The 14,151-nt window shown below is 39.5% G+C and overlaps 1 protein-coding gene across 1 annotated transcript in view; it reads right to left on the bottom strand.

Moving 5' to 3' along the window:
- Window positions 1-13,734, bottom strand: part of slc35f1 (solute carrier family 35 member F1) — a 141,709-nt gene extending 127,975 nt beyond the window's left edge. Inside the window, exon 1 of the mRNA XM_036582084.1 lies at window positions 13,412-13,734. Within this exon, the coding sequence (XP_036437977.1) occupies window positions 13,412-13,539 (128 nt within the window). The 5' untranslated portion in view covers window positions 13,540-13,734. The remainder of the gene's footprint in view (window positions 1-13,411) is intronic.
- Window positions 13,735-14,151: the final 417 nt, after the last annotated feature.

Here is a 14,151-nt window from a genome sequence, read left to right as displayed (position 1 = left end):
CCTCTATCGGTCAGCTGTCACAGCCCGTCATTTCAACCAAGTAAGAAAAAACATGTCGAAAGTCACTGATACTGACAGCGTGAACAACAGTGATATTTACTGAACTGATGCTCAGAGATGCAGCGTTAGTAAACAAGAAGAAGATACAAGACAAATGACTTGAGAAGTTTGGATGTGAAACAACATTCAGCTCCGTTTTTGAGCCAGAGAAGCTGCTGTGTGCTTCATGTTTTGGCTGTTTTGCACAATAAAGATATTTTACATTTACTTAAGTTGTTAAACATGGTTCTTTTTTCTTATTATATAATAGTAAATACTAAATATATACAGCAAATAAACAAAAATAAGTTTTCTTAAGCATCTAATAAATATAACCCAACAAGTAAATGCCACCTAGCCCAGCTGAGTGTGTTTTATTAGTGATGCTGCACATACATTTTACTCAAATAAAATATTTAAAAAATGTAATTGTATACATATCAGGACTTATAGTTGAGTTAGGTTAGACACACTTAGTATCAGTATTGGTACTTGGTATTGGCCAATATAAAAGAATCAGGTATCAGTACCGATATTGGAAGGGAAAAAGTGGTATCGGTGCATCTGTAGTAGTAAACAAAATCATTCAAGTGGTTTGACGTGAAATGCTTCATTATAGAGAATCAGATCTGTGTAAAGTGGTGTTAATATGAACCAGAGGTTATGATGTCTACAATGCAAATATAGCAATTTTATTTACTTTCCAAAACCACCAGTGAACCTACACATCTTCTGAGTTCTCATATGTGACATTGATGATGGTAAAACAGTGATAAATCTGAAAAAATACATTTTCTCTGGGGACTATTTTGCCATACAACACTCTACCAGTGTGTACCTTACTGCCATAAGAGGATTTATAAATGTACATTTTAGGCCAAATTCTTAAGCCAGAACTGCCATAAAACAATGTTTCAGGCATTAGTCAGCATATTTGTAATCACTTCATGTAATAAACCGGTAGAGGCATTGAACGCTTCAGACGTCTGTTTCCTATCACCACCACTGTGAACAATTCAGACATGGTAAGTTTCTCTAGAAAGGAGTATTTCACATCAAACCACTCTAAATGACTTTGTTTACATCCTAACCACTTAATTATGCAGACATTTTGAAAAAGTGGTGGAATTCCCCTTCAAATATCTTTCCAGGTAAAACTAATCTAGCTTCAGTAGGGCCTCAGGCAGGTGAAGGTGGCTGCAGTTCTATGTCCACGTATGGCAGTTCACACTTGCACTGTGGGCTGAAGAGTTGCATGACTAACTTCCCCAGCCTTTTTACTGCTTGAGTCGCGATGATAAAAGCCGGCTCTCAGCAGGGATCCAGACGCCGCCGGGACTTTTATAGCTACGACAGCTCTTTCATTCAAGCCTCATGATAATCCAGGGACGACAGCCAGAGACTTCTGGAGCGTACATCAAAATCTCCCTTTTTTAGGTATTGTGGCACTTTTCTGTGATGTTTTCCAATGGAGAAAAATTTTGGAAGAAACTGTAATGAAATACATGATTTCTCTTTGAGATCCACCATCGCTCATATCAAAGCTGATCTGGCCGCGTCCCGGCGGCATATGCAGAGACAAATTGAATCCAGGGTGTCCTTCATTCACCAGCAAACTGACATATTGGCGCGTCACTCTTGGCTTCACCTTGATTAATCATTTTCACCAGAAGGAATCCAGCGTCAAATGAGCGATGATATTTGACTTCGCAGCGACACAGTGAGGATAATTAATAGAAGGGAGCATATATTTTGCATGGGGTATGTATTATTTGCTTGTTTAGTCAAAAGACAGCTCCCTTGGCTGTTGCATATTGCATGAGCACCACAGTCAAAAGGATCAGAGCGAGCTGCAGGGTTTGTTGCACTGATGCAATCGAAGGCACTCACTGACCTCTCGCTAATTCAACAAGTGCAGCCCACACTTCGGAGCTCCAAAGACCTGCGCTAGGCTGAGAAACAGAAGGAACTGAACAGGGCAGGAAGCACAGGCCAGGGGTTAGAAATGGTACATGGAGAGTGAAATTAAAGATGGAAAACAAAAACAGGAAAAAAAAATGAAAGTAAAAACATTGGTCATTTTGGAATGTTGTTAAGGAGTCAAACCCTAAAGCAGTCAACCTCAGGGTAGGTTAGGTCATAATCAACTTTTAACAGACAAAATTCATAATTTACATATCTTTTTTTTGGTCATTGTACGCAACTATTAAAGTATAAACCTTACGTGTCAGGCAATTTGCTCCATTCAGTCATCACAGCTCTTAATGATGTGTTTATTGGGAAAGTCATACTGCAATAATGATAAAAAATTATAACGTATTATGCACCCTACCTCCCTCTGTAGTTGGCAACCAGTTAAAGTGAAATAAAAGAATAGTTCATCATTCTCCTGATAAAGCAAACTGTGCATCTATTAGTCACTGCTGCACTTATTCAAGTTTTTATTCAAGAAGTGCTTAACTGCATTTTAAAATAAGTTTCTCACTTTGCAAGTTTCCTGATTTCAATAATCTACTGTTCTGTAAAAAAATACTACTTATTTGTTATCTGTAATTCCTGCCGCAGGCTGACCAGTCATAAAAAGAGGTTCTAAATTGACTACATACAACATAGCAAGTGGATGAATAGCCCAGACGTTGTACTGCATTTGTCTTTTACTGTGCCTAACCTCTCAGCTGCTGAACTACCATCACACACTATATGTCCAAAAGTTCATACAATCTGTACAGTTTAGTGTCTTCTATGCTCCAGCACACTTGACTCGCCCATGGAGGGCTTGATAATTACAATATGAGCTGAACTTGATGTTTTAGAGCAGGAAAAACACAAAACTGTCCACAGGACTGGAACTGAGAACCACTGCCGTAGCAAATAACTTGCCTGACTTGTGTGAAACATGTCGGCACATCAAGAAAAAAAGAACGTCCTGCTAAAATAAAGCCGATTAAGGCAGTTGGATTAAATTGCTTATAAATGTTCTATGAAGCTTGTCAAGACAAATGCACATTATGCAGTAAACAAAACTGTGAGGCTCGTTAAGGACTTGGGAGTTTCACAATGCAGACTAAGCGCCAACTTAATTGTAGCTCAGCCCCTGCTGAGTAAAGCAGTGCGATTCCTTCCGACCAGACTGAATTACTAATTAGAGACAATGATTAAACGGCCAGTCACGCTGTGGAGAAAGCTTCTAGAATAGCTGTTCCGTGAACAGAAATAGGTATCAGGATGGTTTAGTCATCACTGTGCCGGGATGTGCTTCTAATTCTTGCTAATATGTCAGCCAATCATTAGAAGCGATTAATAAGACATGACTGCCTTTTGCTTTCAGTAGACTTCTTATCTATCTCTGTATTTCAACTTGTCGGTTCCATGTTCATGAGTCAGTTTTGTTCTCTGTATATGCTAATATACTAGTGAACTGCAAGAAAGCATGTGCAATCAATGTTTAAACTGTTCCCTGTAAGGTACACGACCCATCAAAAGGTTTTAAGGCTTTCAAATAATTAAAATAATCAGTCTTGATTAATTACATCCGTTTGTATAGTTAATTGTGATTAATAGCATTTGTCTTACTTGCTAAAGAAAGATTTTGCCTTTTATAAAACAGTGCATTTTGCTATACATAGTTTCATTACAATGTATTTATTACCTTCAATAATTCAGTAACATTATATAGAATTTACAACAGCGACATCCAGTGAGAGCAACAGTGGCTCCATGTTATAACCACAGAGTGTATATATTTGGTGTGTTATATATATATATATATACACACACACACACACACACACACACACATACACGGACAGTCAATAATTCCTATTCCTTCTCTATGGTTCTCACTCTCGTTCATACAGTTAATGGATTCTTGCTACAGTGGGTTTGCTGCTCATTGACTTAACCATAGGTCTTCTATAAGGACTGTCCAGCCTGCCGAAGGTGCTAAAGATATTGCATTGGATGGAGAGGGCTAAAATCACAGATTCTATCACAGCAACATACAGCACACTGCAGCTGGGCTTCAGCATGCACTATTTTGGATGGTTCGAAGGGTCAAACTACAGAAGATCTTGCCATTTTTGTGAAAAAGGGCAAAACTGAAAGAACAACTGATAACAGGAATGGAACTTGCTTTTCGCACTCATCTGCAGTCAAACCGTTTAGGTGTTTAAACCACCTCTGGTCCAAAAGAGCTTCAATAAGTGCTTTTAACAACAGTTAGGAAAAGTAAATGATCAAATTATTATTTAGATGAAATCTGCTATATCAATGAACATGAAAGTGTTGAAGTGTTGTTAAGGATACTTTTTTTATACTCCATTAAAAAAGTATCAACGAAAATTAAACTAAAATTGTAAAAATTTTAGAAAAAACAAAGGGGTGGCCAGTAGCAGGGTGATAGAAGAGGGGAGCTCATAAGCAGAAGGTTGTGGGTTTAAATCCCAGGACTGACTGGGTATACTCAGCTGTGCTCTTGGGCAGGGCAGTTAACCTCAGGTGGCATGGCTCTGCTGGTGAAGCTGTGCTTCTTTCAGACTGAGCTCAGCAAAATAGCAAATTTCCCTTGTAGGATCAAGTACAAAACAAGTGTCTTCAACGTTTTAAGGGCAGTTTTAAGTGTCCAAATGTGACAGCAGAGATCTTGTCTGGCTTTGTCAAGAATAAATGAAGAGACGAAGGTTCTTCCAGCCAGACACTTTCTATGGGTCTTTGTCTTAAAGGAACAGATGCCACGTTCTCCTCTGTATCTCCACAGTCTTCAGCTGTTCACGGCACAGTCATGGTGCCCCAGGAAATGAGAAAAGCACTGCAAGTTTCCATGAAGTCCAGACTGCTGATGTGAATGCGCTGGACGCCCCAGAACAATGGACGTAGTCTAGTCTCTATTCCCCTCAATGCAAGCAAATGCATTCCACCTATTATGTGCCAGGTTGCCAGGCAAAGGTCACCTTTTTAAGGCTACAAAATGACTTTTAACAAGTAAATGTGAGGAAAATAACGTTTCAAATCAGTCCTCTATAAGTCTGCTCACATGCAAGAAGAAACTGTATTGGTATTGATTTGGTATCAGTATTGGGAATTGATTTTAAGAATTGGGCACTGTAGTTTTAGAGTAAATCAGATGCATGATAAAACTGCATTTAATCTTGTTTGCCAAATGATATTACAACATACCTTAAGCGAAAAATAAATATGTATGAATGGTATTTACTTCACTGCATCTAGTTTGGCCTATAAAACTTCATTTAACGCTGTAATTTTCGAACATAATTTGTATGTTAGGTCATGAATGCATCATAAATAAGCCTAACAAATACCTGAAATCTTTCCCTCAAAAAATAATCAATATGTTAAAAGCTCTATGAACACTGTGGGCAAAAACATACTTCTATCCAGCGTGTGGATATAAAAAGAACACATTTTAAAACCCAATGGATCGTCTCCCAAAGTGAGAGCCATACAGTGAATCTCTCTCCTCATTTATCTATGTAGCAGTAGAAAAAAAGAATGCAGGCGCTTACCAGAGTTTTATTGATTACTACCCGCGCTGCTACAATTACCGAGATTGTTCTGTTTCATCATTGCACAATAGACCAGCCATACGTCTTATTATGAGCAGAGCAGAAAACTCAGCCAAGTCTGTAATTGAAACAAAAGAGCGCCATTGAATGAAACACCACCTCCATTTTCTACTGTATGCCATAATTGCCTTGTTCCCATCAGCCCTATTTTACCCACGAGGCAGCCATGGAAAAGACTGCACGGAAAGTAAAAGATTTAGAGGACGAGACCTTTTCACTCAGGCTTTTACTAACCATGCAGAGCATTATTATCACCTGCTACATCGCACATTCGGTCTGAAGTTTCATAAACCCGCCTTTGCGTGTCAGATCATCTAAGCAGAGGAGCTTCTGACACCACTTGTCACAGATCCCCGAGCCTGTGAGCATCCGAACATGAAACGCGAAGTCAAAGGCACTCTTTGAACTAGATTTTTCTGAAAATGCTGAAATGTCTTGATGGGAACAAACAACAGTCACAGTTTTCAACTACTGATATGATGGAAGATTTTTATTTCATAAGCACAGGGTTTGGATAATATTGATACGCAAATGACTGCACATATTTCTATAGTCAATTTGAAAAACATACAGTCCAAAAACATACAGTCCATATATGGGAACTCATGAATTTATTGTTTTTGTGAGGTCATAAAAAATGCATTCACAGAATGTAACATATCATGCATATAATACTTTTAACATTAGACAAGTAGAACATTAGGGAAACACAAAGCACAGTTTTAAATGATCATTTAATTTATAGAAGGAGAAAAGTTTTACAGCACCTATATCACACATGTGAAAAAGTAAATGCTGCCTAAATTTACAAACTGATCTTGCCACCTTTAGCAGCAACAGCTGCAATCGCCTTCTATAACTAGAAATCAGTCTTTCACATCACTGTGGATTTTGGACCACTCTTCTTTGCAGAGTTGCTTTAATTCAGCCACACTGGGGGGGCTTTCAAGCGTGAACTGCCCGTTTTAGGACTGCCACAGCATCTGAATGGGGTTTAAGTCAGGACTTTGACTAGACCACTCCAAAACCTTTATTCTGAACCATTCAGATATGGACTTGGTCTTGTGGCTTGGATTATTGTCATGTATAACCCAACTGCCCTTGAGCTTCTGATCACAGACTGACATCCTCCTGCAGAAAATTCTCGGTTAGCTGGAGTCCCTGAGCCTTAGAAATGTTTTTTAGACTGATCTATTTCAATAACTTTCTCTCTTACTTCTTCTGGATTTTTTTTTGACCCTTGAATAGCGTGTGGCTAGTTGAGACCTTTTAGCCCACATCAATTTGCTGGAAATGTTCTATTTAAGTGATGTCTAGATTCAAGAAGGCTGGCAGTAAACATTGTCTTGTGTGTGTCAAGTTTAACTGATTCTAATTATCAACTAAATTTAGTTTATTGAGTGACTAAAGGGGGCAATTACTTTTGCGCATGGGGCCATTTGGTGTCAAATAGCTTTTTTCCTTCAATAAATCGAAAACAGTATTTTCCGTTTCCTCAGGTTGTCTTTGGCTTATATAAAACTGAAGACCTGAAAAAAGTAGATGTGACAAACATGCAAAAACAGATGAAATCAGGAAGGGGCAAATACTTTTTCACAGCAATGTATCCACCTTTTCAGCTGGCAGTTTAGCCCCGCCCATTCACTCTGAAGTTATGAGGAGTGTTTCAGGCTGTACTGGCTTCTGAATGAGGCAAAGGTCATTTACATATATCACTCTTAAAGGTACAGCAGCAAAAACCCAAAGAAACCTTATAAGTGGGTCTCAGCAAGAAAAAAAAAATACACGAAAGATACAGGATATGAGCGTTTAAGTGTTTATTAATAAAAGTAGAGAGCTACTATGACCAGCAGTATTTGTACCTTTATGCAGTGCCAAAAGGGTTTCCTTACTATGCGCTGTATTCAGAAAAGGCCTACAATAATTGCCACTCTGTCATTACATGCTCTTAAACAGGCTTTTCATCATACTCATTCACAGTAAATTACAGAAAGCAAGTCACTCTTCTATACATTGGCTTCAGTGTAGTTAAATAAATGCCACCTGGCCTATATACACAGCAGGAGCAGAGGTAATATGGAAGCTCCTCCACTGAATGGCTCTGCATGTGCCATATAACAGCCATTCTGAGACACACTTCAGTATCACACTGTGCCCAGCGCCCACATTATCACTAAGAACCTTCCAGTGTGAGGAACTGATGTTAGTAATGCTTTCACCACTGCAGTCCTGAAAGCCAGTTTCCAATCCTCTTTAGATTCAATACATGACCTTATTTCATGTCCATATACATCCATCTACATCCTGGCCAGGAGTAAACCCTGTCCTGCACACGTTTTTCCAGCTGCTTCAGCTCAGGAAGGGCTTGTTTATTAGCTTATCTGACCCAGGGTACAAAGGCAGAGAAAACACGAAATTGAGAGGGGGTTGGACCAGGATTAGAGCTCCAAACTAAAATATACATTCTAATAAAAGTATATCGACAGGACCATGAAGTAAGTCTAAATTACCGTGCTGGTAATTCACCATTGATAGTCAGTTTTAGTCTAGGCTTAGGCTTAGGCCCAATCCCATTTCACCCCTTTCCCCTACCACTTAGCCCTCTGTTTTGCACATTCACGTCTATGGTTAGGGTGTTCCAATTTTTGTTGAGATTGAGGGGTAGGACGAAGTGTTAGGGCTACATGGCCCTCCAAACTGAGGTTTTTCAGAGGCCTCCAAAAGGAGTGTTATGAGAAAATAAGAAAAACCGGCAAAATGGCTGCACGAGCGACCAAAGAAACCCACAAATGTGAGAATTTTCCCTGTTAAAAAATTACGATAACCATTGTATATTCTTAGTTTAATATAATTTCAATGTATTATGCTAATAGCATGCTAATGTCTCGGTAGCTAGCTAGCTAACTTTCCCGTTCCACCTTAAATAGTCCAGCAGTGTTGACACTTGAAGCGCCAGAATGTAAATGCTGCTTCATTTAAGGTGGAACGGGAAAATCTGAACAAGAAGCTGGCGAATAGCTGACTATAACTTTGTATCACCAATGAATTAGCGGTGTGGTGACCGATAATAAATAATTGTCTTATACCCCCTCTTTGAAAGCATATGATGCCCTAAATATAATCCAGCAGCGAGGTTGCTGAACTTTTCCCTTCTCTACTATCACTGAAGACGGGCCGGGTCACCTGCAGAGCAGCGCTAGTAGCCTGTTAATGAAGCAATGTTTTCTTTTTTTTTTTTTAATTTGAGGGTTGTCCCATTTCATAGGGCAAGATTTCAACCACTACCCCCTGGAACTCAGTTAGGGTGATACTCAAAAACAAGGGGTAGGGGTAAAAAGAAGAAATGGGATTGGGCCTTAATCTGGGTCTGGGAAACCAGCCCATAGACGTATGAGGACTTGTTGTCATTCTGTAGTTGGCAGCATGTCTAAATAAAGAACTTTGATTCTAAGCAGCAAAAATTTCCAAAGCTGGTATAATGGTGTGTTCCATTTAGCTTGGAAGTTAGATGCTGGAGCTAGGAATGACATTCATAAAACCAAAAGGGGTGCCTCCAAGAAAACCTTTGTTGTGGCAGTTGATAACTATGCATTACATAGTATTTTGCAAATCCAAACACTGTAGCAACATGTCCACAGATAGATGTTGAACAGTACTGTGTGTACAACTGATTTAATAAGACATTAAATAGACATAAGTGCTAATAAACAGTAAAATACTACAGCTTTTATTAACTGTTGTTGCGCAGTGCAGCCATTTTGGATTCTGAGGTCTGGGTTGGAGAGGCTCTCCTGAGTTTCTCAATAGGAAATCTGACTTGTGGGGGCGCTCCAGTTGAAACTTCCTACTGAGAATTCGGAAATTGCGACTTCCAAGTTCAAATGGAACGCAGCATAAGTGTCACTGGGTCGATTTAGGCAACCATGCTACATGTAAACTGACAATGCCACGCACTGAACTGACTAACACCAAAATATCCCTCACAAACTAGCACAAATGCAATAATGAAGTGGCTCTGGTAGACATAGTCTACAGTTTGAGTGGCTGAAGCACAAACGTGTTAGCTTTCTTGTAGCATGTATGCATTAGCGATGTGCTTGAGTACTCGAGTACTCAGTTATCTATGTGAGTTGCCAGTATTTGAATACTGAAATCACTATTCGGGTATTCATTATGTTTCATCATAGGAGCACAGAAAAAACAGACCAGCTAACAAATTGTGATTTTATTTTTAACAGGACTGTAAAATGTAACAGCTTTGCTCGTTTTTGTGAGTGAGTATGTTATATTACATTTAATTACCACAAAAATAAGTGCCTTAGCATGAGTTTATGACATGACTGAGGAGTCAGAGGTAGCGTGGCTCTATATCGCTAACTAGGCGAACTACTCTCCATTAAGCGGAAAACACAGTGTGTAGAAGATGGTAAGTCCTCATTAGCATTCAACATTACCCAGATTAGCTTTGTTGTTAGCTCATTAGCTAAGCCTCTGTTACTGAAGAAGCCTTTATTACTCATTCAACATGAAAACCTACCAATTTGCCTTGGCTATTTTTCAATTAAAAAATCGTTGCTGTTGGAACAAAATCACATATCCCTTAAATGGTCATTTGAAGGAGAAGGAAAAGCCTTGTAGGAGGCTAACGTCACAAGATTTTTCCGAGTAATTTTGGACCATTTCTGTTGCTCTGTTGATCATGACATTTTAACACAGCGTAAAGGATAACTCACTTTTGGCCAGTTACTCCAATATCAAAGTTAGTCAGAGTGCACATTCCGAGTATGTAGCAGTATTCAAATTTTTACTATTTAACATCCTCATAACGCAGAGGATCCAGGGACATTCGGGGTAAAGTGCACGTTTTAGGAAACATTTATTTCTCCCATAAAGAAAAACGGTTTAGAGCTGGACTTTCTTATTTGAGCATGTCGCCGATTACAAAATGATGCATAACCACAGAACTCTACTGATCTATATGTAGGCCCAACCTGCCATTCCTCACTCTCGCTACTATATAAAGTACATATTACTTTCATAGTTGTTACTGACTAAATCATTCTTTGTGGATAATAAGTCATAGTGAGCCCATGTTCAGCTCTAGAACAGATTCAGATTCCTCTCTACACTCTCTACTGCAGTGGCCCCAGAGGACCCCAGTGGGCAACCCGAGCTGTCCGCACGGATTCCACACCGCCGGACATTGTTGTGGAGATAAAGGCGAGTGGAAGGGATGAAAAGGACCAGCAGATGGCAAAGAGAGCAAACAGGAGCGCCAATCTGATTCAGGACCACCAGCTGTCAGCACACACACAACATTCCACATAACTCCAATCTGACCGTCTACCTTAGAACTCTCTGTCTCTCTCTCTCTTTCTTTATCTCAATCTGTCTTTCTCTATCTCTCTACCAACCTCTTTCCTCTCCTTCCATCTGTCTTTTTATATCGCTTTGTCTCTCTCACTCTCTTTTCATCTGCCGCTCTCTCTCTCTGCAATCTCGCAATCTCTTTTCTCTCTCTCTGTGTCTCTCTCTGCACATATCTATCTCTCCATCTCTCTAGTTTTCTCTCCCCCACTCTTTTTGTCTCTATCCACCTATTTGTTTTCCTTCTCTCTTTATTTAACTACCTTTCTTCTTCTTCTCTCTCTCTCTAACCCTCTAATTTTTTTGTCTCTTTCTGTCTATTTCCATCTTTCTCTGTATCTCCCTTTCTCTCCCTCTCTCCCTCCTTTTCCCTCTGTTTCACTCTCTCTCTCTCTCTCACTCACAACTGGAATCAGTCTGCGTGAGCGAGGTCAGTACTCTACCGCTGACACTGTCTAATCACAGGCTTTAAGACGTTCAGCAATTGTTATCTGCCTGCCATCCTCATTAGGCTCCACACGCGAGTGTCTGTAAAGTCAAGCTGCTGAAGGCTCTCAAGCTGAGACTCTCCTGAAGGACGGAGTGGCGGCTTAGAGGAGTTCATCATTTTTGTTCAGTCTGAGCGCACAACAGGTCCTGTGTGCAGGGTGTGTGAATAGGCATTTTCAGAGAAATCCCCTCAGCACCAGCGGGATCTCGTGAGTGATGGGGACATACACCGCAAGACAAAAGAGAAGCGCTTTGTAGTGCTCTTCAGGACCTTTCAGCCACGGAGATGATGGAGCCGATCCATGCGTTTTTCAAAAAATAATAAAAATCCGTGGCACCGTAGCAAAAGCATGAACACTGAGCACAACTCTGCACTGCAGAAAATGAAACCATGGCAAGAGACAGCAATTTAAACAAAGGCAATACATCTAATACATCTCATTATGAGACTGTTGTAAAAATATTACATGACTTTTCAGCTTATTTCAAGTTATAATATAGATATATTGTACTATGCTACACTCATACTACACAATATTATATTTATACTTCACTATGTTATATTACTACTATACTACACTATACTATTCTCATGCTACACTATATTTATACTGTGCTATACTATATTTATGGTACACTATTTTATACTATATTATACCTTACTTATACTAATATATACTATACTTACACTACACTGAACTATACTTTAACTATACTACAGTACACTATATTACTACTATACTACACAATACTACACTATACTTATACTGCACTTTACTATACTTATGCTACACTATTTTATACTATACTATACCTTACCTATACCAATATATACCACACTTACACTACATCATCCTTATACTACACTTAACTATAGTTCATCATTATACTCAATTACTACTATACTACACTCATGCTATACTATACTAATACTGCACTTTACTGTACTGATACAGTATTTTATACTACATTATACCTTACTTATACCAATATATACTATACTTACAATACACTATACTTGTATTACACTTAACTATACTTTAGCTATACTACACTATATTATATTACTACTATACTACACTATACTATACTCATGCTATACTGTTTTATACTACACTTTACTATGCTTATGCTATACTGTTTTATACTACACTATGCTATATTTTAACTATACTACACTACACTATACTTACATTATACAATACTAATACCATAGTATAAAATCATCTTATTAGGTGAAATGATCTAACTGCATTGATAGACATGACTTACTTCAGATATTACTTATTTAAAATCAAAATGATCAAAGCACTTTTACTTAATAAAAATACTCAAAATACACCATAATGTCTAAAAAACAGATTTAATAGTCTTGCAACTACGTGAAATATTAGATATATTGCCTACAGGTGTTTTTCACTTGCCAAGATATATTTTTTGCAGCATCACGCTGTAGTTAAGTCACCTTATAATTGCATTAATAGATGATATGATGATATGAAAGGCACATCATCCAGCGCTCACAGCTCATTCTGAAGACAAAGAGGGCTGGATTAAAAACCAGCTCAGAGACAGAATGACTGAATTTTGTACATTCTGACAAGACAAATCTCCACCTGAAGCACATTTAACCTACAATCAAAAGGCTAATTTGGCAGCACAGTGATCTCCCACCACAGTGTCCCTTAATGGCACGCGCGCTTATGGCTGAATTCGCCCCGTGCAGAGAGAAAAAAGGGGACTTGGGAGTAAATTCAGCACCCAGGCTGCCATCTCAGTGCAGCAATGACGTTTCCATAAACGTGCACAGCATTACAAAAGTTGGAGGGAATTGGAGAAGCCCACAGTAGAACAGTTTGCATTGCGCCCACTGTGATCCATCCATCAGCAGACCCCCCTAAAGGAAAGAGAAAGTGGCGCGCAGGTCTGCTTACCTGTTAAAGACTTTCCTCAGCCGGTGCAGGAGCGTCGGGGAGGCTGTGGCTGTGTCTGAGGGAACCGTCTCGATGGTGCTAACGACATGATTGTGCTGCTCGGAAATCATGTCTGCGCTGAAGGGCATCGTCAGGGCTCCAGCCTCAGCTTTCCATCATGCGGAGAAAACAACACCAGGAGGTCGTCCAGGAGCACAGAGAGGGGGAGACAGAGAGATGAGGAGGTGCAGAGTGCAGGGTTAAGCGTGTAGAGCCAGATTCCTCCTCTGCTCCGTGCTGTCTGTGTGCATGCTGGGAGCAGCAGCGCTGCACTGGCGGCTCTGGCTGCTGGAGCGAGTTGCGCTTTCAGCTGCAGTTACAAACAGCCACCGGCAGGGGGAGCAGTGGACACAGTGACTGTATGTGGGGGGAGGAGATTCGGTCTTGTAGAGTTTGGGCGCCTCTACTCAGATCACATGTTTTGTTGATTAACAGTTGAGTCAAACAAGTGAACACACCCTCTACAGAGAACACACTTCGTTTATTTGCTTGATTTAACATACTGTGGGGAAGAAATAAAATGTGGCCTGTGCAAAAGTTATAGCAATATATATATTTTCCAATATGTCAAACTGAGCAAATAAATAGAAATTGTGCCGCAACATTCACACATTTACAGAAATATTTAAGTTTGTTAAAGTTTTTTTCCCTTCACTTTAAAATCAACAAAACGTGTAATTTGAGCCAGGGTTTCGATAGTT

This window comes from Colossoma macropomum, unplaced genomic scaffold (assembly GCF_904425465.1).
Source record: "Colossoma macropomum unplaced genomic scaffold, Colossoma_macropomum, whole genome shotgun sequence".
Taxonomy (NCBI): Eukaryota; Metazoa; Chordata; class Actinopteri; order Characiformes; family Serrasalmidae; genus Colossoma; species Colossoma macropomum.
This window is presented reverse-complemented; position numbering and strand designations above follow the sequence as displayed.